Source organism: Bubalus kerabau, chromosome 12 (assembly GCF_029407905.1).
Source record: "Bubalus kerabau isolate K-KA32 ecotype Philippines breed swamp buffalo chromosome 12, PCC_UOA_SB_1v2, whole genome shotgun sequence".
NCBI lineage: Eukaryota > Metazoa > Chordata > Mammalia > Artiodactyla > Bovidae > Bubalus > Bubalus kerabau.
In genome coordinates, this window is record NC_073635.1 from 75,739,183 (window position 1) to 75,764,544 (window position 25,362).

The 25,362-nt window shown below is 42.5% G+C and overlaps 1 protein-coding gene across 2 annotated transcripts in view; it reads right to left on the reverse strand.

The window, feature by feature from the left end:
- LOC129624670 (ATP-binding cassette sub-family C member 4-like) overlaps positions 1 to 25,362 on the reverse strand; it is a 161,737-nt gene that overhangs the window by 121,132 nt on the left and 15,243 nt on the right. For both annotated transcript variants that reach the window (XM_055542833.1, XM_055542834.1), the window contains 7 exons: positions 22,690 to 22,779; positions 20,199 to 20,362; positions 18,947 to 19,072; positions 17,360 to 17,609; positions 12,502 to 12,603; positions 10,364 to 10,453; positions 6,201 to 6,392 (listed from right to left, as the gene is read on the reverse strand). In XM_055542833.1, the coding sequence (XP_055398808.1) occupies positions 6,201 to 6,392; positions 10,364 to 10,453; positions 12,502 to 12,603; positions 17,360 to 17,609; positions 18,947 to 19,072; positions 20,199 to 20,362; positions 22,690 to 22,779 (1,014 nt within the window). The remainder of the gene's footprint in view (positions 1 to 6,200; positions 6,393 to 10,363; positions 10,454 to 12,501; positions 12,604 to 17,359; positions 17,610 to 18,946; positions 19,073 to 20,198; positions 20,363 to 22,689; positions 22,780 to 25,362) is intronic.

Sequence of the window (25,362 nt, forward strand, 5' to 3'; positions counted from 1 at the left end):
GAGTGAACCTAGGTCTTCCTGTATTGCAGACAGATTCTTTACTGTCTGAGCCACCAGGGAAGCCCCAAAATTTAACCAATTCTTATTGAACAGCACACACACACACTAGAGGCAAACTAGGAAATGGTGATGCTGGTTTGATGCCATCCATCCAGAAGCACATCAAAGGCCCTTCAGTGATGGTGGAGACTTACAGTAGAAGCACCATGGAGCAGACTGCTGAAATGGTTAACGTGGGCTGGACATGAGGCCCTTGCAGAAGAGGGCTGGACATAAGAGTCAAGCAGCAGGAGCCCTCCTTCCTTCACAGCTTTTCTTCCTTGTGGAATTGCCCCTCCTCTCATGGCCTGTCATATCCTGCCCATCTTTCCAGGCTCATCCCAAGCACACTCTCCCATGGAACCATCCTGGACTCGTCTCTCTTCCTGCTGGGTTCTGTTTACATCTCTCATTTCTCATGAAGGACCCGTCTTATTCTGCTCCATCATTTGTACACATGCACATGGCTTCTCACAGCTCTTGGGGGGTAAGATCTGTGCACCAAGCTCTGTTCTGGAACCTGATGCTGATTATCTCTAATCCTCACAGCAAGCTTCACAGTAAGTGTTGGCCCCATTTCACAGATGAAGAAACTGAGAAACTCTGACCACATCACTGGTCTGAGGGCGGTCAGCTTTTAAACAGAAGAGCTGGAATTTGAATGAGTTCATGTCAGTTCAGAGTCTTCTGCTCTTTCACATCATGCTGCCCAGGTGGTGACTGAAGATATTTTTGAAATGAAGACAACACTTAAGTAATTCAAGACTTGAAGGCCTCTACACTTAGACATGTAAGTGTCAATAAACTTACTATCCTATGGCCAAGTAAGTGATCTATGTGGAAAAATATTAAACTAGAATTTATCAATTTGATACCTTTAAATATGTGTTCACTAAACATTTTCAAAAGCCTTAAAGATAACATGGAGACAAATGTTGCACACAATATTGCTTATATCATGGTAACAGAATATTATTGTTGATGTATATAATACACTGTGTGTAGAGCACTCCAGTACTCTTGCATGGAAAATCCCATGGACGGAGAAGCCTGGTAGGCTGCAGTCCATGGGGTCACAGAGAGTCAGACATGACTGAGCGACTTCACTTTCACTTTTCACTTTCATGCATTGGAGAAGGAAATGGCAACCCACTCCAGTGTTCTTGCCTGGAGAATCCCAGGGACGGGGGAGCCTGGTGGGCTGCCATCCATGGGGTCACACAGAGTCGGACATGACTGAAGTGACTTAGCAGCAGCAGCAGCAGCAGAGCACCTACAGAACTACCAACTCAAACAATGCAAGTTAATACTCAAATACCTTCTTTCTTACATGTCACATTTTATGGATGTAATTTTACCAGAAACTGACTGAGCTTATAATTAAAAGCTAATTTATTTTCAAAACCATTCTAATACTTACAGAGTGCTTGTTATGTCCTTAGCAAGCAGGTGCTTTAAAATCACAACCACATTTCATCCCCAAAACAACCTCATGAGGTTGATAGTCTTATTATCTCCATTTTACAGATGAAGTAACAGTCTTGTAAGGATCAAACAGTCAAACCCACACACCTGATCAACAGAGAAACTGGGACTCAATTCCTGAACCTTCTGACTCCTAGATCGTGGAGTTGATGTCATCAACCTGAATTGATACTGCCAGTGTGACTACTTCATGTCTCCCTATTTTGTTACAGAAAGTTTTCAGCTCAATGAACTTAAATGATTACTTCAATAAGATCTAGTATAATACATCTAGTTGTTTTTAACATATGTTATACAAAAAATGTTGCTTTTAGAAAGACGGTAATGACGATCTTACATGCAAGGCAGCAAAGGTGACTGATGTAAAGAACAGACTTTTGGACTCAGTGGAAGAAGGTGAAAGTGGGATGATTTGAGAGAATAGCTTGAAACATACACATTAACATATGTAAAATAGATGACCAGTGCAAGTTTGATGCATGAAGTAGGGCACCCAAAGTCAGTACTCTGGGACAACCCAGAGGGATAGGGTGGGTAGAGAGGTGGGAGGTGGGTTCAGGATGGGGGAGATATGTATACCCGTGGCAAATTCATGTTGATGTATGGTAAAAATCATCACAATATTGTAATAATCCTCCAATTAAAATAAATAACAGTTTAATAAATAAATAGATGTTGCTTTTTTATGGCTTTTCCTCCAGGATTTGGGGAGATGAGAGTAAGGAGAAATCTTTATTATATTTGTATGCATGGATAGATGGATGGAGAGAAAAAGGTTAGAAATAGCAACAATGGCCAGCACTTACTGAAACCCTGGTTTGTTTACATTTCACAGGCATTTTCTGTAATTTTTACAGTTATCCCCCTCCCCCATTTAATAAGAAAGGAAATTGAGACAAACACCTGGAGTCATTACCCAGACTGTTTCTCTCCAAAGGCCAAGCCTTTTCTACTGTACTGTCTATGCCGTCTCTGTGTCTACGGACGCCAGTATTTCCTGTGCCTGCCTTATGTCCATCCACTGAGACCTGGAATCCAAAAGGAGATAAGCAGATGCTCTCATAACTTACTAATTCCCAGGTGTCATAAAGACCTTGCTAACCTCTTGTTAATCAGAGTCATAGATGACATTTCAGAGCAGCAACTAAACCCTCTGACCCAATGTCCTCATTTTACTGCAGAAATGTCAGAGGTCCAGGCAGGTAACAGGACATGTCCAGAGTGACAGCAGGCAAGTGATGAACCCGGGGCCAGAACTCTCCTCTCCACTACTTCTCCATGCTGGGCCTCCCTTCCTTCCAAGGAGGGAATGGGCACAAGGGACCCCAACTCCATGTCCCAACTATGCAGCAGAACGTGAGAGCAGTCCATGTTTATAGAAGTCAAATCATGTACAGAAGAACTGCTGTGCATCCAAGTCCTGCAGGGCCTGTTCCACCAAAGTCTGTGCTGCATACATGCCCCATTGGGTGAAGCCACAGAACACTGCCTACATTAGTGGTCCAGTCACCCCATGAGCCTGCAGCAAAGCATTGGTCCCGAGGATCTGAACTTGAGCTACAAATGTAGAGATGAGGTGTCTCATCTGTCCCAGTCTCAGTTTTACTAACTGTAAGTTGAAGATGGGAATATTGAAGATACTCATAAAGAATGAATAACTCATAAACCTTTTTAGGTGTGTGCATGCACATGTGTGAAAGGCAGAAAAATGATTTGCACGTAGACTCTGAATTAATGGGAGCTACTGTTCTCACTGTTCTGCATTTGCTTTCCCTTCTTATATGGTATCTGCTTCTAAGTCCCTTCAGTCGTGTCTGACTCTATGCGACCCCATAGACGGTAGCCCATCAGTCTCCCCCATCCCTGGGATTATCCAGGCAAGAACACTGGATTGCCATTTCCTTCTCCAATGCATGAAATTGAAAAGTGAAAGTGAAGTCGCTCAGTCGTGCCCAACCCGTAGCAACCCCATGGATTGCAGCCCACCAGGCTCTTCCGTGCATGGGATTTTCCAGGCAAGAGTACTGGAGTGGGGTGCCATTGCCTTCTCCATATATAGTATCTAGACCATTTAATAAAAATCTAGCTCATTCCTGCTAACCTGACATCATTTCTGCAAATGTACAGTCACCCATGAACAAGAACCTGAAGAAGCGAGCCCATTAAACAAGCAATTCTGTGTGTCCACATCATTGTGAAATGCTGCTCACCTGATGCAGGGCTTCCCAGGTGGCGCTGGTGGTAAAGAACCCACCCACCAATGCAGGAGATAGAGACTCGGGTTTGATCCCTGGGTTGGGATGATCCCCTGGGGAGGGAAATGGCAACCCACTCCACTATTCTTGCCTGAAGAATCCCATGGACAGAGGAGTCTGGCAAGCTACAGTTCATAGGGCCACAGCGCTGGACACAACAGAAGTGATTTAGCATGAACACACACACCTGATGCAACCTATGATGTTCAAGCCCTTGTTCCAGGAGAATCATGATTTCCTCACAAAGCAGGTCTGGAGCTTTCAATACCACACCTTTAAAAATCTGTCCCTGTCTTTTCCTCACAGTACAAAAGAGCAGTCAGATGTCCAGACTGCACTGAAGAGACCCAAGGGGGAGACCTTTAATGATATTATTCACTGGTTTTTTACAACCCAAGAGAGTAACATAGTATTTAACATTATTTACTCTTTTTCCTTGCTTTTTGTCAATTGTATTCTCCTATCACTTAAGTTTAGGTCTCATCGTTTACTCACTAATCTTATTTAATGCCCAAAATACAGTGAAACCTTTCATCTTACCATTCTCTGTGAAACTCAATGCCATTTCTGAAAACAATCTCCCTCAATGAAATGACGCAGTATTAAAAAGAAATTTTAAACCATTCCGGTTTTCTTAAATAATACATTACAAGTCAAAAATGAAGTGGTGAGAGAACCTCACAGACTAAATGGGACCAAGGAGGCATCAGCCAAGTGCAGGGGGCAGACCTTGTGTGGGTTCCAACAGTGGTGAAGATTGACCACTGAGATGATCAGCAGCATGTAAACACAGACTAGCAGGTGGGTGATATTCAGGAATTCAAGGTATTTTTCAGATGAAATAAAGTAGTGATTTTTCCCCAAAGCTTTCCTATCTTTTAGAGAAAAATAATGAAATGTTTACAGATGAACTGATCTGAGGTCTAGGATCAGCTCCACAATACTCTGGGGTTGGGGTGGGGCTGGCAGGGGTAGAGATGCAGCAAGACTGGTCACCAGCTGATTCTGGCTGAAGCTGGGGGTGGTACATGAGGATTCATTATACCATGCTCTCTTTTTGTAAATATTTATAACTTTCCATTAAAAAATGTTGAAAGTGAATGAAAACTTCACAGAATGAAACAATCCCCCCTCCAGATAATGTATTCTGTGTTACTAACCTATAAGAATTAAAATGACAGCATATGTAAATACATATGCTTATTTATGTAAGCCTGCTGATTCATCCAGAGAAGGCAATGGCACCCCACTCCAGTACTGTTGCCTGGAAAATCTCATGGATGGAGGAGCCTGGTAGGCTGAAGTCCATGGGGTCGCTAAGAGTCAGACACGACTGAGCGACTTCACTTTCACTTTCCACTTTCATGCATTGGAGAAGGAAATGGCAACCCACTCCAGTGTTCTTGCCTGGAGAATCCCATGGATGGAGAAGCCTGGTAGGCTGCAGTCCATGGGGTTTCACAGAGTCGGACACGACTGAAGCGACTTAGCAGCAGCAGCAGCAGCAGCTGATTTATCCAGAAGACCAACTTAAATGTTAAGCAACATTCAAAAATCTATTTTTTAAAAAGAACTTTTAACAAACCTTGTAGTGTAAACCACTATCATAGAGGACTCTCTTACACTGTTGGTGGGAATGCAAACTAGTACAGCCATTATGGAGAACAGTGTGGAAATTCCTTAAAAAACTCAAAATAGAACTGCCTTAAGACCCAGGAATCCCACTGCTAGGCATACACACCAAGAAAACCAGAATTGAAAGAGACCCATGTACCCCAATGTTCATTGCAGCACTGTTTATAATAGCCAGGACATGGAAGCAACCTAGATGTCCATCAGCAGATGAATGGATAAGAAAGCTGTGGTACATATACACAATGGAGTATTACTCAGCCATTAAAAATAATACATTTGAATCAGTTCTAATAAGGTGGATGAAACTGGAGCCTATTATACAGAGTGAAGTAAGCCAGAAAGAAAAACACCAATACAGTATACTAACGCATATATATGGAATTTAGAAAGATGGTAATGATACCCTGTATGCGAGACAACAAAAGAGACACTGATGTATATAACAGTCTTTTGGACTCTGTGGGAAAGGGAGAGGGTGGGATGATTTGGGAGAAAGGCATTGAAACATGTAGAATATCATATATGAAACAAATCACCAATCCAGGTTCGATGCATGATACTGGTTGCTTGGGGCTGGTGCACTGAGATGACCCAGAGGGATGGTATGGGGAGGGAGGCGGAAGGGGGTTTCGGGATGGGGAACATGTGAATACCCATGGCGGATTCATGTTGATGTATGGCAAAACCAATACAATATTGTAAAGTAATTAACCTCCAATTAAAATAAATAAATTTATATTAAAAAAATGAAATTCAAGTATATGCAACTCAGAAGTCATTACTCACCGCTTCCAAAGCACAAGCCCTTATTACTTCTTCATATCTGTCTTCTTTATATTTCTTCCCAAATAAAATGTTACTCTTTATAGTCCCTGGAAACACCCAGGGCTGCTGAGAAACATATGCGATCCTCCCGTGCACGCTGACCTGTCCCTGGCTCGGGGGCAGCTCCCCCAGCAGAGCGTTTAGCAGTGACGACTGAAACAGATGGCAACACACACACGTGAACAGGGCGCACTCAGGATGGAAGACGCCCCGCAGCACAGCTGACCCCACCCTGGCTCTTGATACGTTATAGAACCCTTTCCTTCAACAGGATAAAGTACAGCCCTCCCAGTTGAGACCAAAACAACAACAACAAAAAAAGTGAAAATAACACTAACGGTCAATGAAAATGACTGATAAGGAACATATTAATAGTATAAACAATCTACTCTGCCCGAGTATCCCCCCAGGTGAAATTCTACTCAGCAAAGAATAATTGAGAATGTTTAACATCCTTCTCTCAGAGAAGGCAATGGCAACCCACTCCAGTACTCTTGCCTGAAAAACCCCATGGACAGAGGAGCCTGGTAGGCTGCAGTCCATGGGGTCACTAAGAGTTGGACATGACTGAGCGACTTCACTTTCACTTTTCACTTTCATGCATTGGAGAAGGAAATGGCAACCCACTCCAGTTTTCTTGCCTGGAGAATCCCAGGGAAGGGGGAGACTGGTGGGCTGCCGTCTATGAGGTCGCACAGATTTGGACACGACTGAAGCAACTTAGCAGCAGTAGCAGCAGCAGCAACATCCTTCTCTAACAGAGCCCAGCAGGATGTGTATTTGATATATATGATGTTCAGTGCAATTGTTCCTGCATCTGGTATCCTTTACTTGACAAACACTTGTTGTTAAAAAGCTATGTGTGAAGAATATAGCCAACTGAAAGAACTCTCAAGTAAGTTGTGTCTGCAGAGCAAAAGTCCATGACAGAGGAAATCAGTACCCTTTCATGTACACATCCCACATTTTTAAAAATAATTTTATTTATTTTTAGTTCTTTTATCTTTTTCATTTATTTTTTTACAATGTTGTTTCGGTTTCTGCCATACCACAATTCTTAATTTTATTTATTTTTGCTTGCACTGGGTTGTCATTGCAGTGCATGGGGGTTTTCTTGTTGAGACTCTAGCAGGCAGGCTTCAGCAGTTGTGGCCCATGGGCTCAGTTGTTGCACCTCCAGGCCCCAGAGCAGAGGCCCAACAGTTGTGGTGCATGGGATTAGTTGCTCCACAACTGGGAGGTGGGAACTTCCCAGACCAGGGACCGAACCTGTGTCTCCTGTATTAGCAGGGGATTATTTTACCACTGAGCCACCAGGGAAGCCCACACCCCACATTAGGTTTCTGTATTTTGTTGTTTCAGACCAAGGGTATGTGCACCTTTCCTTTCAATCTTCAACATCACACAGATGTGGCGTGTGTGTATCCACACCATCAGAGTGCTCATGACACTGGGCTGAAATAATATGACTACATATCTGTCTCACCCCACAACCTGATTGCCTCTGAAAGGCAGAAAGTCAGGGTCTTGCTCACTTCTGTACCTTTATCTCCAGCACATGGCTGCACACTCACTACACATGCACTGATGGGATCATGTCAAGTCATAGGAGGAAATACTCAAAGCTTCCAGGAAGAGCCTTTATGATCTCCAGAAATCCTGGAAGGGCCACTAAGATGAAAAGAAGTCCCCATTGTCTATGTCTATCCTGAACAGTATCAGTTCAGTTGCTCAGTCATGTCTGACTCTTTGTAAGCCCATGAACCGCAGCACATCAGGCCTGCCTGTCCATCACCAACTCCCAGAGTTTACCCAAACTGATGTCCATTGAGTCGGTGATACCATCCAACCGTCTCATCCTCTGTCATCCACTTCTCCTCCTGCCTTCAATCTTTCCCAGCATCAGGGTCTTTTCCAATGAGTCAGCTCTTCCCATCAGGTGGCCAAAGTATTGGAGTTTCAGCTTCAACATCAGTCCTTCCAATGAACACCCAGGACTGATCTCCTTTAGGATGGACTGGTTGGACCTCCTTGCAGCCCAAGGGACTCTCAAGAGTCTTCTCCAACACCACAGTTCAAAAGCATCAATTCTTCGGTGCTCAGCTTTCTTTATAGTCCAAATCTCACATCTATACATGACCACTGGAAAAACCATAGCCTTGACTAGATGGACTTTTGTTGACAAAGTAATGTCTCTGCTTTTTAATCTGCTGTCTAGGTTGGTCATAATTTTCTTACCAAGGAGTAAGCATCTTTTAATTTCATGGCTGCAATCACCATCTGCAGTGATTTTGGAGCCCAAAAAAATAAAGTCAGCCACAGTTTCCCCATCTATTTCCCATGAAGTGATAGGACAGGATGCCATGATCTTAGTTTTCTGAATGTTGAGTTTTAAGCCAAATTTTCACTTTCCTCTTTCACTTTCATCAAGAGGCTCTTTAGTTCTTCTTCACTTTCTGCCATAAGGGTGGTGTCATCTGCATATCTGAGGTTATTGATATTTCTGCCAGCAATCTTGATTCCAGCTTGTGCTTCTTCCAGCCCAAAGTTTCTCATGAGGTACTCTGCATAGAAGTTAAATAAGCATGGTGACAATATACAGCCTTGAAGTACTCCTTTTCTGATTTGGAACCAGTCTGGTGTTCCATGTCCAGTTCTAACTGTTGCTTCCTGACCTGCATATAGGTTTCTCAGGAGGCATGTCAGGTGGTCTGGTATTCCCATCTCTTTCAGAATTTTCCACAGTTTATTGTGATCCACACAGTCAAAGGCTTTGGCATAGTCAATAAATCAGAAGTAGATATTTTTCTGGAACTCTCTTGCTTTTTTGATGATCCAGCAGATGTTGGCAATTTGATCTCTGTTTCCTCTGCCTTTTCTAAAACCAGCTTGAACATCTGGAAGTTCACGGTTCACGTATTGCTTAAGCCTGGCTTGGAGAATTTTGAGCATTACTTTACTAGCGTGTGAGATGAGTGCAATTGTGTGGTAGTTTGAGCATTCTTTGGCATTGCCTTTCTTTGGGATTGGAATGAAAACTGAACTTTTCCAGTCCTCTGGCCACTGCTGAGTTTTCCAAATTTGCTGGACTATTGAGTGCAGCACTTTCACAGCATCATCTTTTAGGATTTGAAAGAGCTCAACTGGAATTCCAAAACCATCACTAGCTTTGTTCGTAATAATGCTTCCTAAGGCCCACTTGACTTCACATTCCAGGATGTCTGGCTCTAGGTCAGTGATCACACCATTGTGATTATCTGGATTGTGAAGATCTTTTTTGTACAGTTCTTCTGTGTATTCTTGCCATCTCTTCTTAATATCTTCTGCTTCTGTTAGATCCCTACCATTTCTATCCTTTATTATGCCCATCTTTGAATGAAATGTTCCCTTGGTATCTCTAATTTTCTTGAAGAGATCTCTATTCTTTCCCATTCTATTGTTTTCCTCTATTTGTTTGCAATGATTGCTGAGGAAGGCTTTCTTATCTCTCCTTGCTATTCTTTGGAACTCTGCATTCAAATGGGTATATCGTTCCTTTTCTCCTTTGCTGTTTGCTTCTCTTCCTTTCACAGCTATTTGTAAGGCCTCCTCAGACAGCCGTTTTGCCGTTTTGCATTTCTTTATCTTGACTATGGTCTTGATCCCTGTCTCCTGTACAAAGTCACGAACCTCCATCCATAGTTCATCAGACACTCTGTCTCTCAGATCTAGTCCCTTAAATCTATTTCTCATTTCCACTTCCATAAGAGATTTGATTTAGGTCATAACTGAACGGTCTACTGGTTTCCCCTACTTTCTTCAATTTAAGTCTGATTTAATTTAATTTATTCCAGAACAGCTGTCACATAAATACTTTCCTTCACTAAGACATCCAAATTCCGCACAGGCAGTTCCTAACTGGGAAACGGGAAGCACCAAGAACGAAAAGATAGTGTGTGTTTATCCTGATTTATTTCGCCATGAAACATTATTGTAAAATGAGTGTTCCATGAACACACATAGAGAGACACTCTTCTAGATACACTCAATTCAAACTGAGTCACACACAGATCTGGGCTCAATTCTGAGAATTTAACAGGAGCTGTGGTGTTGCATCAAGCTGACAAAAGACATCATTAACTTACCTTTCCCGCTCCCACAGGTCCAACCACAACTAACAGTTCACCAGGTCTGACAGTAAAGGAAAGTCCTTGTAGGGTTGGGGTCTCTGATGCCTACAAAGTAAAGTTTTGAATTTAATTTACCCATTTTAATAACGTAACACAGTTTTTTAGAAAGTGGAAAATATAACAATAATCAACATAATTGATATGCAAAATATAACCCACATTTTTCTCTTTCCTATTTTAAGATATTGTGTCCTGGAGACCTCTTCATCAGATTTTATCTCTTTGGGGATTTGAGGTAGCTTTAGCTCACTTTAGGAAGTTTCCTTCTTTTTTCCAACTACCACACAATTGCACTCATTTCATGTGCTAGCAAAGTGTTGCTCAAAATTCTTCAAGCTAGGCTTCAGCAGTATGTAAACTGAGAACTTTCTGATGTATAAGCTGGAATTAGAAAAGGCAGAGGAACCAGAGATCAAATTGCCGATATCTATTAGATCACAGAAAAGCAAGGTAATTCCAGAAAAACATCTACTTGTGCTTCACTGACTAAAGCCTTTGACTGTGTGGATCACAACAAACTGTGGAAAATTCTGAAAGAGATGGGAATACCAGACCACCTTACTTGCCTCCTGAGAAACCTGAATGCAGGTCAAGAAGCAACAGTTAGAACTGGACATGCAACAACTGACTGGTTCAAAATCAGGAAAGGAGTACGTCAAAGCTGTATATGGTCACCCTACTTGTTTAACTTTTATACAGATTACATGATGCAAAATGACTAGATGATCACAAAATGGAATCTAGAATTCTGATAGAATATCAATAATCTCAAACATGCAGATTATGCCACTTAATGGCAGAGAATGAAGAAGAACTAAAGAGCCTCTTGATGAAGGTGAAAGAGGAGAGTGAAAAAGAGTGAATGTTGGCTTAAAACTCAACATTCGAACAACTAAGATCATGGCATCTGGTCCCATCACTTCATGGCAAATAGAAAGTAGAAACAGTGACATATTTTATTTTCTTGTGCTCCAAAATCACCTCAGACAGTGACTGCAGCCATGAAATTCAAAGATGCTTGCTCCTTGGCACAAGAGCTGTGACAAACCTAGACTGTGTATTAAAAAGCAAAGACATTACTTTGCTGATAATGGCCCATCTAGTCAAAGCTATGGTTTTTCCCGTAGTCATGTCTGGATGTGACAGTTTTCACCATAAAGAAGGCTGAGCACTGAAGAATTGATGCTTTTGAACTGTGGTGTTAGAGAAGACTCTTGAGAGTCCCTTGAGCAGCAAGGACATCAAACAAGTCAATCCTAAAGGAAATCAATCTTGCATATTCATTGGAAGGACTGATGCTGAAGCTGAAACTCTAATACTTCGGCCACCTGATGCGAAGAATAGACTCATTAGAAAAGACCCTGATGCTGGGAAAGACTGAAGGCAGAAGAAGGGGACAACAGAAGATGAGATGGTTGGATGGCATCACTGACTCGATGGACATGAGTTTGAGCAAGCTCCTGGAGTTGGTGATGCACAAGGGAGTCTTGCATGCTGCAGTTTATGGAGTCGCACAGATTTGGACATGACTGAGCGACTGAACAATAACAACAACAGAAATGCTGGAGTGGGTATCCATCCCCATGGACAGAGGGGCCTGGTGGGCTACAGTCCATGCGATCACAAAGACTCAGAGACAAGTGAAGCAACTGACACTTCACACTTCAGCTCAAAATATTAGATCTGGGTTTTCAAGAAAAGCTTGAAAATATTTGTGCTCTATATCTTTTGTTTAAGGTCATCCTATTGTATAGCACAGGGAATTATATTTAATACTCTGTAATAAAACATGATGAAAAATAAACTAAAAACTAAAAGAAGAATTTATATACTTTAAGTTCAACATGTGCTAATACACTGAAAGCTCTCTTGAAAATGAGAAAAAGAGTAACATGTCAAATGCCTCAGGCTGATTTTACACTTAATCTCCATTCATTGCAAACCTCATCCCTGATTCTGAGAATTTTTGTAATATATTCTAAGTAAATGAGCAAGTCACATTTTACAGTATATGTAAAATCTCAAAATTCTCCAATAAATCTATGTCACAGTTATCTTTAAGCAGTCATAATTTTGGAAAGAAAGTTTCTTACCTTTTCCCAAGAAGCTGTAAAAGCTTGCACATCCACGGTTGTTTTACCATCTGATGGCAGCAGAGGGTAGCACTGTGTTATCTCATCAAGTAACAAAAAGTTCTACAGAAAAAAAGCAAAACATAGATTATTTATACTGTAAGAACAAATTACAAACAAAACAACTGCTTCTATGGAATTGGCAATAAAAAGTTTTATACCTATCATTTATACCTACCTATCATTTTACAGCTGTATTTTATTAGGTCTTGGTTCACATGAGAAACATTAAATATATCATTATTATATGTACAACTAAGTATATAATAGAGTATAGCATATATATATATGTGTGTATATATATATATATAACATAGCATATAAACACATATATAGAGTATGTATGTGTGTGTGTCTGTGTGTCTGTGTGTGTATATAAAATAAATAAATAAAAATTCCTAGCCATGAGGCTATCTTTGTTACTTTCTCAACAAGTGTACTGGTTCCTCTCTAAGAAGACAATAAATATGGCTTCAAACTCCAATACATTTAGAACCTGGACATTTTTATTGTTTTACTTTTGTGTTACCAACAATAAACAGGTGAGCTGGTAGGAAATTATTTCATAAATACTAACTGAATCCCACCATGTGCCAAGTGCCATGCAACACTGCTAGAACACAGAGAGGAAGGCCCTCCCCAGGCCGTCAGGAAGCAGGTGGCACAGGACAGGCTGGGAACCCAAGACCAACGACAGAGACTCTGAATGCAAACCCTGTACACTCTGCTTTCCCCCTTGTGGGTGTCAATACCACATCACTGCTTGTCATTAACTATTACTAAGTCATCATTCTAAAAAGAAAACTGTGTAAGTTTCTATGTATTAAAAGATATTTCACAAACATCTTTTCACAATCACTGCCTCTTCTTAGTCCATGCCCTCATTCCTCCACAGCAGGAATGGCTGCATCTCTCACTTCTTGGTATCTTCTACACCACTTTGCAACTAACTGATGCACAGTAGTTGAATAAAACAAAATCTTACAAATTGCTACAAAGCTGACAAACACATACAAGAAAATTCCCTCTTGCCTTGCAAATGCTAGATATAATTCAATGAGAAAAGCTAGAGCAATAGAGAAACTGAACAAACAACTTAGACCACTCCCACTCCCCAAGGTCCCCAAAACTGTGAACAAGAGGCAGAGACTGCTGGCTGTCCTTGAAATCTGCTCTTGTTCTTCTGAGGTAACAAACCTAGATTTTACCTGCATGTGGCAGCCTGGAGGGATGCCCTCCCTCTGTCTTGAGGCTCCCGAGCAGACAGGAGCAGTCACGTGACTAAATCCAGGTCTGTGGAGAGTGACAGCGACCAGGACCTTCCTCTGCCTCAGCCTGGGCCTTGGGGGCTGCCAGCGGGGTCAAGGTCACATGCAGTGGAGTAACATGAGAAGAGAGAAAGAGTCTGGGTCCTGACACCACGGAGGTTCACACTAGCCATGGGACTTGTTATGGGGAGAGTTGTATCACCACATAAAAGGTACATCCTAACTCCAGTTAGCTCAAAATGTGACTTTATTTGGGAATTTGGTTGTTGGAAATGTAATCAATTAAAGCAAGATCACAGTAGAGTAGGGTGGGCCCTGAATCCAATATGACTGGAGTCCTTATGAGAAATGCAGAGACAGACAGACACACAAAAAACAGCTACCTGATGATGGAGACAGAGGCTGGGGTGATGGCTTTCAAGTCAAGGAACACCAAGGTTTGCCTGCAACCATTCAGAGCTAGCAGAGGCAAGAAAGGATGCTCCCTTATCGGATTCAGAGGGATCCTGACTCTGCTGATAGCTTGATTTCAGACTTCTAGCCTCTAGGACTGGGAAACAAAACATTCCTGTGGTTTTAAGCCACATGTTTTGTGGTACTTTGTATCCGCAGCCCCAGGAAACCCATACAGAGCCTCACAGGTTTCTTGCATGAGAGAAAAGCAAATGACCCCTGTAAGCAGCTTTAGCAAGGGTACCTCTGGGACCCACAGGTAAACCAAATCCTAACCCATATGGGGAAAAACTTAAACAAGCATGTGAGGATGTTTGAGAAAGAAAATGACACATAAATAGTAATCTACTACCTTAAACATCTTGACACCCTATCTATTGTGCCTCAGAGTCATAAATGTGATTGCAAACTTCTACTTAAAAAGAAGAACTGGTCAAAACTGAATGTGAAAACCCTTGTGCAGGAAAAGAAAGACAGGATCCTTGCATTTCTGTCAAATATCATCTGGTGGAAGATGCTTTCATTCATTCCTTCCTCCACTCATCCTAGCTCACTGAGAACCTAACACTGAGCACAGTGACTCCTACCCGCCCGGAGCCCATGTCCACCAGGAGGCAGGATGGACGGAGAGTGGTATGAGGACACATTTGCAGGCTTTCAACCACCACAGCCTGAGTTCTTTCTCCCCACCACCATCGCCTGTTCTGACACAATTCATCTCTCTCCCAACTCTATTTTCCTCTTGAAACAACATAATTTCAGAATCTCACTCACTATTAGTTATTTCAATAATGCAACTTTTCTTTTGCTGGTTCTTTCCCCAGTCCTCCCCGACATCACTGACCCCACCCCAAGACACTCCCTCCCGATCTCCTTACAGCCCCTCAGAAAGTGTCCACAAGCTTAACACCCCACCCCACCCCCTCTCCACCCACCGCCCCAGTGGCTCACCTGCACCTAAGTCCATGCTCCCCAGGCGGCCTATGCCTGGACGCCCTGAGTACTGACCCCACCCACCCTTCTAGTCCATCTCAAATATTAACCCTTCTGAAACCAGCTCAGCACATCCCCAGCTGGCACTGCCCTCCCTACCTCTGAATCCCCTGAAGAATACTAGGTCACACAGAGGGGAGACACTACATCATTCGTGTGCTTTTACAGTCCCAACTCCAGCTAAGACCTAGCCTTGCACAGTCAGCCCATCAAGGGCTCAGCTAAGGAAGGAACAGACTGCATGGCTCTTCAAACCATCCAACCACTGACTTCATGGCTACAGCCTTACACAGTCTAAGCTGACACAGCAACAAGCAAAAGGTGATGAGACAGGCTGGGACCTGGGACCCTCTACTGGAGTGCTTGCATCTGGACAAACGTCTCCTTGAGCAACAAAATACAAAGAAATCCTAAGGGACTAAACATACCTGCACATATGCAAAGGCAATCATGAACAATAAGGTACAAAAACATCACAAGCTAACTGGCATTTCTGAGCTGCTGGGAGCGAAGCAGGGAACTGTGCACGATCTTGGTACATGACACCTACCAGACAGGGGGCAAACCACATAAGTCACCCCTGTGGCTCAAACCACCAATCCTCCCCTACCCTCACCCCACTTAAGGAACCAGCCCTCTCTTCTCAAAGCATCAACGGGGCATCAGTTTCTTGTTTTCATACTTTGTGCTGCAGCACAAGCCTCAGTGAAGCCTTGCTTGAATTTCTCTTCAGGCCTATTATCAACTTCTATTGATTAAAAAGACTGAGGGCCCTGGAGAGTAACGTATATGTTATATATCTGGTCTAGACAGAATCAAATTCCAGTTTCAGCTTAAGCATGTAACCAAGACATCAATATTCAATCTGTATACATTAGAATAGAAACACCCCAATTTCAAACAAAAATAAAGAAAAGGAAAAATATGCCTTATATGAAGAATTAAATTTATTGAGCACCTGTCCACAAACAATACCTCTGACGTGAACAGATGTCACAGTCTTCCAAGGGTTAAATGAGACCCCATTCAACATATGATCAGCTTGTAAAGGCGCCAGAAGTGCTGGCTGGATTTTTCTCCAAGACTCAGTCTGATGAAAAAGCTGAAGTTAAATGGCCAGTAGAGCCATGAATTGCAGACCCAGAACAGGTTATGCAGGAAAGTTGATACTACCAAAAAGACTAATTTGCTTGTAGCTGGTAATGGAAAACAACCTCAGAGACAGATTGTTACTAGATGTTAAAGTTATTGAAGACTTTAAATGAGTGCTTTGCAATCCTATTGGAATCATCCAAGGCCAGGACCATGGGTCCCCCTTCCTTACTTAGTGAAAAATAGAGTTCTTTGGCTTATGAGGTCATAATAAATCATTCATTTTTACAGAGCTGATTTAATCTTAATTTTAAACAGAAATACTTGAGCACCTACTGTGCGCCAGGCCATTGTGTGACTACTTAGGGACATTTAGTTTATTTACCCCTGAATACTTAGGGACATTTAGTTTAAAAGAGGAGACAATAAGTATGGTCGGAGTTACAAGTTTGAAAGGAAGAGGGCAGCTAGAGACAGGCTTAGACACTAAGTAATATAATGACAGGAATAAAAATGTAGAGTCAGAAATCAACAAGAAAATATCTTTTGGAGGAAAGACTCCATTTTTAAACACAGAGAACTAAGTGAATCTGAGGCCACTCTTCCTGCCCAGGGAACAGGGACTTCTCAGCAAGTTCCTCCTCTCCCGGCCCAGAAAGGAATCGTAGTCACCCCAGGACTGTGCACAGTCACTGCCTAGTCATTCCAGTCAGCACAGCAGATGCATCTGTTTGCTTCTCCTGCCTTTAGACATTTTAATCATCCTGCAGCCATCACTGCATGCAGCCTGTGCTGCTGCTATTTATACTACCGGTCCTAAACAAGCATGGATCTTACAGTACTTTTAACACACTTTACCTAAGAAAAGAGGGAAATACATACATTTTGCAAAGACTGCCAACTTGGCACTGAAAGAGTTAAGTCTCACCTAACTGGCACACAGTGACACCACATAAAAGAGGCATTTTAGGTAAAATCCACCTATAAGTTTAAAAAATTATTTTTCACTAAACCTTGATTCTTTGGATGCTGACGACGGCTTCTGACACCTTCTCGATGGCCATGGGGAAGTAGAGGGTGCTCGAGAACCGCAGAGCCTCGAACAGCGTCACCACCACAAACACCTGGCTGGCTGAGATCAGGTTGTCAAGGAGCTCATTGGCGATGAAGGTGACAAAAATCATGATTTTGCTCACAGTGAAAAATGATGCCAAATTCATGCCTCTAAGGTAGGAACTTTTCAGAATCTTGGAAATTTCCTTACTGTAAAAAGAAAGTAGGACAAAGGTTTTATAAGAAGCATCAGAATACAAGACATGAATTCAGTACCCTGTGTAAGTGGCCCCTTTCTAGAGAATGGACACAGATTAAGATAAACCATCCTTCACATCATGGAGACATTAGCATAGTGCACACTCAGGGGTCTGGCCGACACCAGGACCACACACTTCATCCCCACTTCACTCTTTCAAGTAAGAGGCTTTCTGTCACAATTTCAAACAATTTTGGGTCAATCTGACGGAGTCTCAACATTCATTCAACAAACTTTCATAATCACAAGCCTGTGCCAGGCTCCTCACAGAAAGACACAGCTTGTCCCCTCCAGGCGCTCATGAACTTATGGGCGAAGAGACCTAGCAACCACAAAATTAGGAGACAGTAGACAGAGATGGTCATCACAGCCCCCAAGGGAGCCCAGAGCTGGAATATGTAACTCGGAGCAGTGGAGTAAAGGCAAGTCACACACACATGGACCATGAAGATGAGCTGGAGTCAGGCTTGGAGGCCAGAGTAGAAGGAAGATGGGCTCTGCAAAGGTGCAAAGTGAGAGGTGACAAGGTGGGGTCAGAGAAATGCTCATCAGATATTTAAATGAACGATGGAAAAATAGTCTAAAAACATGAAGCAGAACAAAAGGGACAGTATTTTCATAGCTCCATTAGAATTGAATAATAGTGATTCATGAGCTTTCATGGTGGTAAAGAATCCACTTCCAATGTAGGAGACACGGGTTCAATCCCTGGGTCTGTAAGATCCTCTGGAGGAGGAAATGGCAACCCACTCCAGTATTCTTGCCTAGGAAGTCCCATGGCCAGAGAAGCCTGAAGCTACAGTCCATGGGGTCACAAGGAGTCAGATCCGACTGAGCGACTAAGCACAGCAACAATGAACAATAGTGATTCATACAGTTCAGCTCAATACAAGTATACCAAGTCTCTATAATCTTCCTGGTTATCAGCCATCACCATAAATTACAATTTTAGTTTGAATGTCATTGTCTCAAATACTATGTTAAAAGCATTGCTTATTGGGATTTGAGGTATTAAGAACTACTTAGAATTTAATTTCTATATAAGTAAGAAGCATATATATATTTTTTTCCTTTGAAAAGATGGCAAATGAAAGAGCAGGGTAAATGATATCTCCACTATTCTTAACCCTCCTGCAACATGTAGGGGATGCAGTGAATAGTTAGTATTTAAGTTCACCTTAATGTGAATCTGAACTTAAATACTTCTTTGGTAAGACATCTAAAGTATCCAATGGAATAGGAAATAAAGCATGAAAATATGGAGTGATATCTATATATATAAACTTACCTTCTCAGTCTGGTAATAAGGTCTATAAATGACTTTTCCCAAGCATTCATTTTTATTGTTCCGATGCCAGTTATGACTTCACTCATGGTCCTGATCCTCTTGTCTGTGAGAGCAGCAGTCTTACTCCTGAGGGGACAGACGTGAGATGAGCCTTAGTGACCACAGCTCAACTTTCCTCAGTAGCAGCAGCAGGAGTGGGCATGGGGGCGGGGCTAGGAATAAAATTATTCTCTACAGCCCTTTTGCACTTAGAACACAAGCAGGTCCTACTCAAAGTACAAATGGAGAAAAAGGCTTCAACTAGGAAGTCAACCATTCAGTCCATTTCAAGAAGTAACTTGGAGAATGTGCAGCATCGGCTAAGAAAAATCTGAAATGTGTCAGATACAAACCATCTGCTCAAAGAGGTCACAGTCAGGTAGGGAGACAGAAAGACACCCAGGAAGACAGAGTCTGTGCTGTAATAAAATAGGAGAGAAGCTCTGGGGAGCAGAAAAGATGGGGCTGTTAATTCCACCAGGAAAGGAGAACAAGAAGAGCTTCAGAGACCTGGTAGCACTGGAACAGGGCCTCAAAGGATAGAGAGCATCTATCTCTCCAGCAAAGACAGGAAAGGAAATTCCAAATAAAGAAAGACACCAAGCACAGAACTGCACACACACACAACAAACACAACTCAGTGATCTTCAAACAGCACAATATCTCCATCACCTGACAACCACCCACCTCCAACCCTCTGGGACCTGCTTCAGTCTAACTCAGCACTAGAAGGCTCTTCACCACCAGCCACTTTTCCATCACATGTGCTGCTGTGACTGTGGGGCTTCATGAAGACACAATGGAGATCAGCCTGGCCCTGGGGGTGCTTATAACTTAATGGAAACATGAATAAATACCTGAAAGGCCCCAACACAAGCATAACAAAAATATATGCAGTGAGAAATGGGGCTACAAGATTATTATTATTTACCAATACTTAAATAAGTCAGACATGGGTAAATTCTGATGAAGAACACTCTACTTTTTAGACACAGTGCCAAGAGGACCCAGTGACTGCCTTCCCTGTTCCTGTTTCAGGATCAGCCTTCATTTTAAGGCTGGAGCCTCCACTGGCTAAGCCTGTAGGGTCTACAACTCACACAAAGAAGAGACTAGAGAAGGCATTTGTCTTGTTTTTGAACAAAAACATCAAGCAGACTATAGATGTTACCAATTACGTATTATCAATTTTTAAAAGAAGTGTTTCTCTTACCGGAGTGATGAAAACAACTTCCCAAAGCAGCTTTGCAAAAGCAGAAGAATAATGAGAACCGCCATCCCGGCAAGACATGATATTCCTATTTCCATCCAGAGCAGGCCAGTCACTGCGACAGCCTGCAGTGGCCCCACCCACAGATAGTGCAAGAACAGTGTTACCTTAAAAGAGAAAAACAAAGCCTTCTTCAATTCGGTTCAGTTCAGTTGCTCAGTCCCGTCCGACTCTTTGTGACACCATGAACCGCACCACACCAGGCCTCCCTGTAAATTACTAACTCTCGGAGTTTACCCAAACTCATGTCCATTAAGTCGGTGAGCCATCCAACCATCTTATCCTCTGTCCTCCCCTTCTCTTCCTGCCTTCAATCTTTCCCAGCATCAGGGTCTTTTCAAATGAGTAAGCTCTTCACATCAGGTTGCCAAAGTATTGGTGTTTCAGCTTCAACATCAGTCCTTCCAATGAACACCCAAGACTGATCTCCTTTAGGATGGACTGGTTGGACCTCCTTGCAGTGCAAGGGACTCTCAAGAGTCTTCTCCAACACCACAGTTCAAAAGCATCAATTCTTTGGCACTCAGCTTTCTTTATAGTCCAATTCTCACATCCATACATGACCACTGGAAAAACCATAGCCTTGACTAGACAGACCTTTGTTGACAAAGTAATGTCTCTGCTTTTTAATCTGCTTTCTAGGTTGGACATAACTTTCCTTCCAAGGAGTGTCTTTTAATTTTATGGCTCCAATCACCATCTGCAGTGATTTTGGATCCCAGAAAAATAAAATCAGCCACTGTATTTGCCATGAAGTGATGGGACTGGATACCATGATCTTAGTTTTCTGAATGTTGAGCTTTAAGCCAACATTTTCACTCTCCTCTTTCACTTTCATCAAGAGGCTCTTTAGTTCTTCTTCACTTTCTGCCATAAGGGTGGTGTCATCTACATATCTGAGGTTATTAATATTTCTCCTGGCAATCTTGATTCCAGCTTGTGCTTCTTCCAGCCCAGCATTTCTCATGATGTAATCTGCATATAAGTTAAATAAGTAGGGTGACAATATACAGCCTTGACGTACTCCTTTTCCTATTTGGAACCAGTCTGTTGTTCCATGTCCAGTTCTAACTGTTGCTTCCTGACCTGCATACAGGTTTCTCAATAAGCATGTCATGTGGTCTGGTATTCACATCTCTTTCAGAATTTTCTACAGTTTCTTGTGATCTACACAGTCAAAGGCTTAGGCATAGTCAATAGAGTAAAAATAGATGTTTTTCTGGAACTCTCTTGCTTTTTCGATGATCCAGCAGATGTTGGCAATTTGATCTCTGGTCCTATGCCTTTTCTAAAACCAGCTTGAACATCTGGAATTTCACAGTTCATGTATTGCTGAGGCCTGGCTTGGAGAATTTTGAGCATTACTTTACTAGCATGTGACATGAGTGCAATTGTGCAGTAGTTTGAGCATTCTTTAGCATAGCCTCTCTTTGGGATGGTATAAAAGCCATTAAGGACAGAGTATAGAGACAATATTCTCTGAAGGAACAAGCAGAAACCTAAATAGAAATGACCTCACTGGGTTTTAAACCTGCTAAAGCAGAAATCCAAGTGTCCACCTCAGATGACACTGTTTCAGGCAGCACAGGGCTGACTTCAGGGATGTCCCAGGAAAATCAGACCAGCAGCAATGAAGGAAGATGTGGATTTTGACCACAACACAGATGAGCTCAGGGCTTCTCCAAATGCTCTCCATCCCAGAGTTTAGCCCCCATCTCCCCTGGGCTCCCCAGCATCCCAGGAAAGCCTGTATTATGGTACCTACTGCTCTCTGCAGTAATTACTTGTGTATTTACCTCCCTGATAGACTGTGGCTTCTATAGGGCAGAAACTAAGCTTTATTCATCCCTGAAAGTGAGTAGAGGCCTTACTTCATGTTTTATGAATGAATACTGGAAAAAGAAGTGTCTACTATAACACAGATCTGACCAACAGCTATGATGTTCCGGGTCATGTGATCTATGCTTAAGGTCATTGGAAAAAGAGTGTGTGGGGACAGCAGAGAGGAGGTTGTGTCTGGGGACCACCCACTTGAAGGCTCCCTATGCAGCAGGCACTGAACAGGGTGCAGGGGAAAGAACAATCCCTGACCATCAGGCCTTCATCACCTAGAGGAGGAGGAAGACAGTTCAGCAACACCTACACCATGTGCCAAGAAGGGCCCCTCCAGAAGGACCCCTTAGGACACTAACCAAGCTGGGCAAGAACAGTGCTGCCATTTATTATCAGAAAAACAAAACTCTCACTTATGAAACAATATATATAATTACATCGAATTTGTACACAGAGAAGTGAAAGTTGGATAAATAGAACCTTTGTCTTACATCCTCAACAGAACCCTGGCTGACACCAAACCCTGGCACCTGGCATCCCAATAAGCTGAACCCAGTGAGAAAAACAGGAAACGGAAGAGGATCCCTCAGGGGCAGCTCACCTGGTCAAACCTGTTCACATCGTTGGACAGCAGGTTGACTATCTGGCCTGTGGTGGTCTTCCCCATGGCTGAGCTACTCAGGCGAAGGGCCTGAAATGAGAGAGGGAGACAGAGATCCGGATTCCTAAGGTGACACCAAGTCATCTTAGAACATAACACAATGGAGCATGTGTTCCAGGGGTCTTGAGTGGTGTCAGCAGGAGCAGGATGACCCCTGACAGCAGGGCTCTAGGGACCCTTCTTCAGCCTCTAACTCCTCAGTGTGGCGGCAGCCCCAACCACAAGGACAGCAAAGGGAGGAGCAGAAGGTAAAAGAAAAATCCACCCCCTGTTTCAGTGAACTTGCACCTGTCTGAAGGTTAAAGGGTATAGGTTTAGACTTAGGAGCCAACTAAGTAATTTTTAGCCAAATTGGATGAGACTGGAGAGGTTGCCTTAGGAAAGAAATTCAGAGACTAGGATTCAATCATTCATTCTGTGGGTAACAATATTTAAACACTTTGGGCTTAGTTTCTTCATTCTGAAATGAGCAAGTATGATGTTCAAAACACTGTTCCTGTGAGGAAACTGTGGTCTTGATGCCAGTCTGCTGATTTTACAAAATACACAACCTGTGTTGCTCATTCCCTTTATTTAGTAAGATAAATGCCCTAGAGATCTGAGGAAGCTGAAAAGATACCAGGAGCTGCTTCAACAGACCACCAACTAGAGCCACTGATCCAAACAAAATGTTATACTTCATAAGAAACTTTTTCTTTACTCCTCAAGTGAAGAAGAAAACAATGATCAAGTGAGAAGGTAAAATGATATAACCACAATGGAAGAGAATACGGAAGTTCCTCAAAAATTAAACATGACATTAGCATACAATACAGCAATTACACTACTAAGGGTACACTCAAGAAAACTAAAAACACAGCCTTGAACAGACAATTTGTACGCTCATATTCACAGCAGCAATGTTCACAATAGCTAAAAGGTGGAAACAACTGTCCATTGACAGATGAGCAAACACACAGAATGTTGCATAGGCCTACAGTGGAAGATTATTGAGCCTTAAAAAGGAATTAAATTCTAACACGTGCCACAATATGGATGAACCTTGAAGACATCATGCTACAGAACATAAGCCTCACATAAAATGACAAACGCTGTATGATTCCACTTACATGAAGTACTGAAGTACTCAAATTCAGAGATAAGAAGTAGAATGGTGCTGGGTGTGGGGAGAGGGGTTGGGGAGTTAGTGTTTAATGGATGCAGAGGTTCAGTTTGGGAAAAAGAAAAAGTTCCAGAGATGATAATGGTGATGGCTGCACAACAATGTGAGTGTGCCTAATGTCACTAGATGCTGTACTTAAAGGGAGTGAAAACGGTCAACTTTACACTGGGAGTATTTTACCACCACCACCACCACAACAAAAACAATGATCAAAAGCCAAAGGTAATTTTACCAAAGCTGTGGAAATGGCAAGTCATTTTTATATACGATACCTCCTTCACAATCATTCAAAATTCAGCTGCAAAGAGCACAAAATGCTGAATGGGCCATTTTAGGAGTGGAATATGTGCAGCCTTAGAGACCGCCTGGAGACCTGCCCCAGCCTGGAATCCATGGTCAGAACAAACTATGGCTACAGGCTTAGCAGCCACTCCATTTCTAATACCCAATCTGATTCCTCCCCAGGACCAGGGATCAGGAGGTGGGGCCTGAGCATGAACCATGGAAGTTCAGAGGGGCCTTTCAGAGCTGCTCGGCAACACCAGCTGTGCCCTACAGAATCAGCCCACCTGTAACCTGAAAAGAAGTGTCTTGTTTCTGCACCCCAGCAGGACTCTAGATGCAAGGCTGTGCGTGAGGAAATTTGTCTTTTCCAGGTTTCTGGAATTTCAAGTTATGTCTATGTTATAATCCCCATAAGTCCTGACTTCATATAGGGCCAACATTTAGGTAAAATCAAGGCAGTAAATGAACTTCTTGGGAGATATTTACCTTCACATAAGCCAATGTGCCAGGTCAGATCACATTTCCCAAAGGCAAGATTCCAGTGTGGTGGGAAGAGGAAGAAACACAGGTAGACAATGGCTCACCTGTGCAGCAGAGTGAGCTTTGAGTAAACCATCACCTTACCCCTAACTTAAGCTTTCACAACACGGTTCAGGTAAAATTTCGCAACTATTATGAGAGTTAAGTATGATCTGGAAAGACAAACATTTAGCCAATTTGTGGGGAAATCTGAGTATCCATCTCCTAAATGGTTAAAGACGCAACAGAATAACAAAGATGATGATAAATGACAGTAAAGACCTCTGACTGCAGTTTGCGGGCACAGTTGCAATTTCCACATCACCCAGAAGGAAAGCAGCTCAGATGCTGTTGTCAGACAAGACAGTGAGATGCCAGGTCCCCAGTTTCACACAATCCTGAAAAGTACAACACTCTGCTCAAGGAAAAATGAGAAGACATCTCACTTCCTGCTGAAAAAAGTATTCTGAAGAAGCAGAAGCTCTAGATAAGCAGCAGCCAGGTAAAGAAGCAATATTTTCAATTTAAGCTGCTTGGTTTTGTCTTTCAATGAGGAGTTTATTTATTAATAAAAACTGCATATGTTTAAGGTTACAACATGATACTTGGGTATAAATACACACTGGGAAATGGTTACTGTAGTAAAA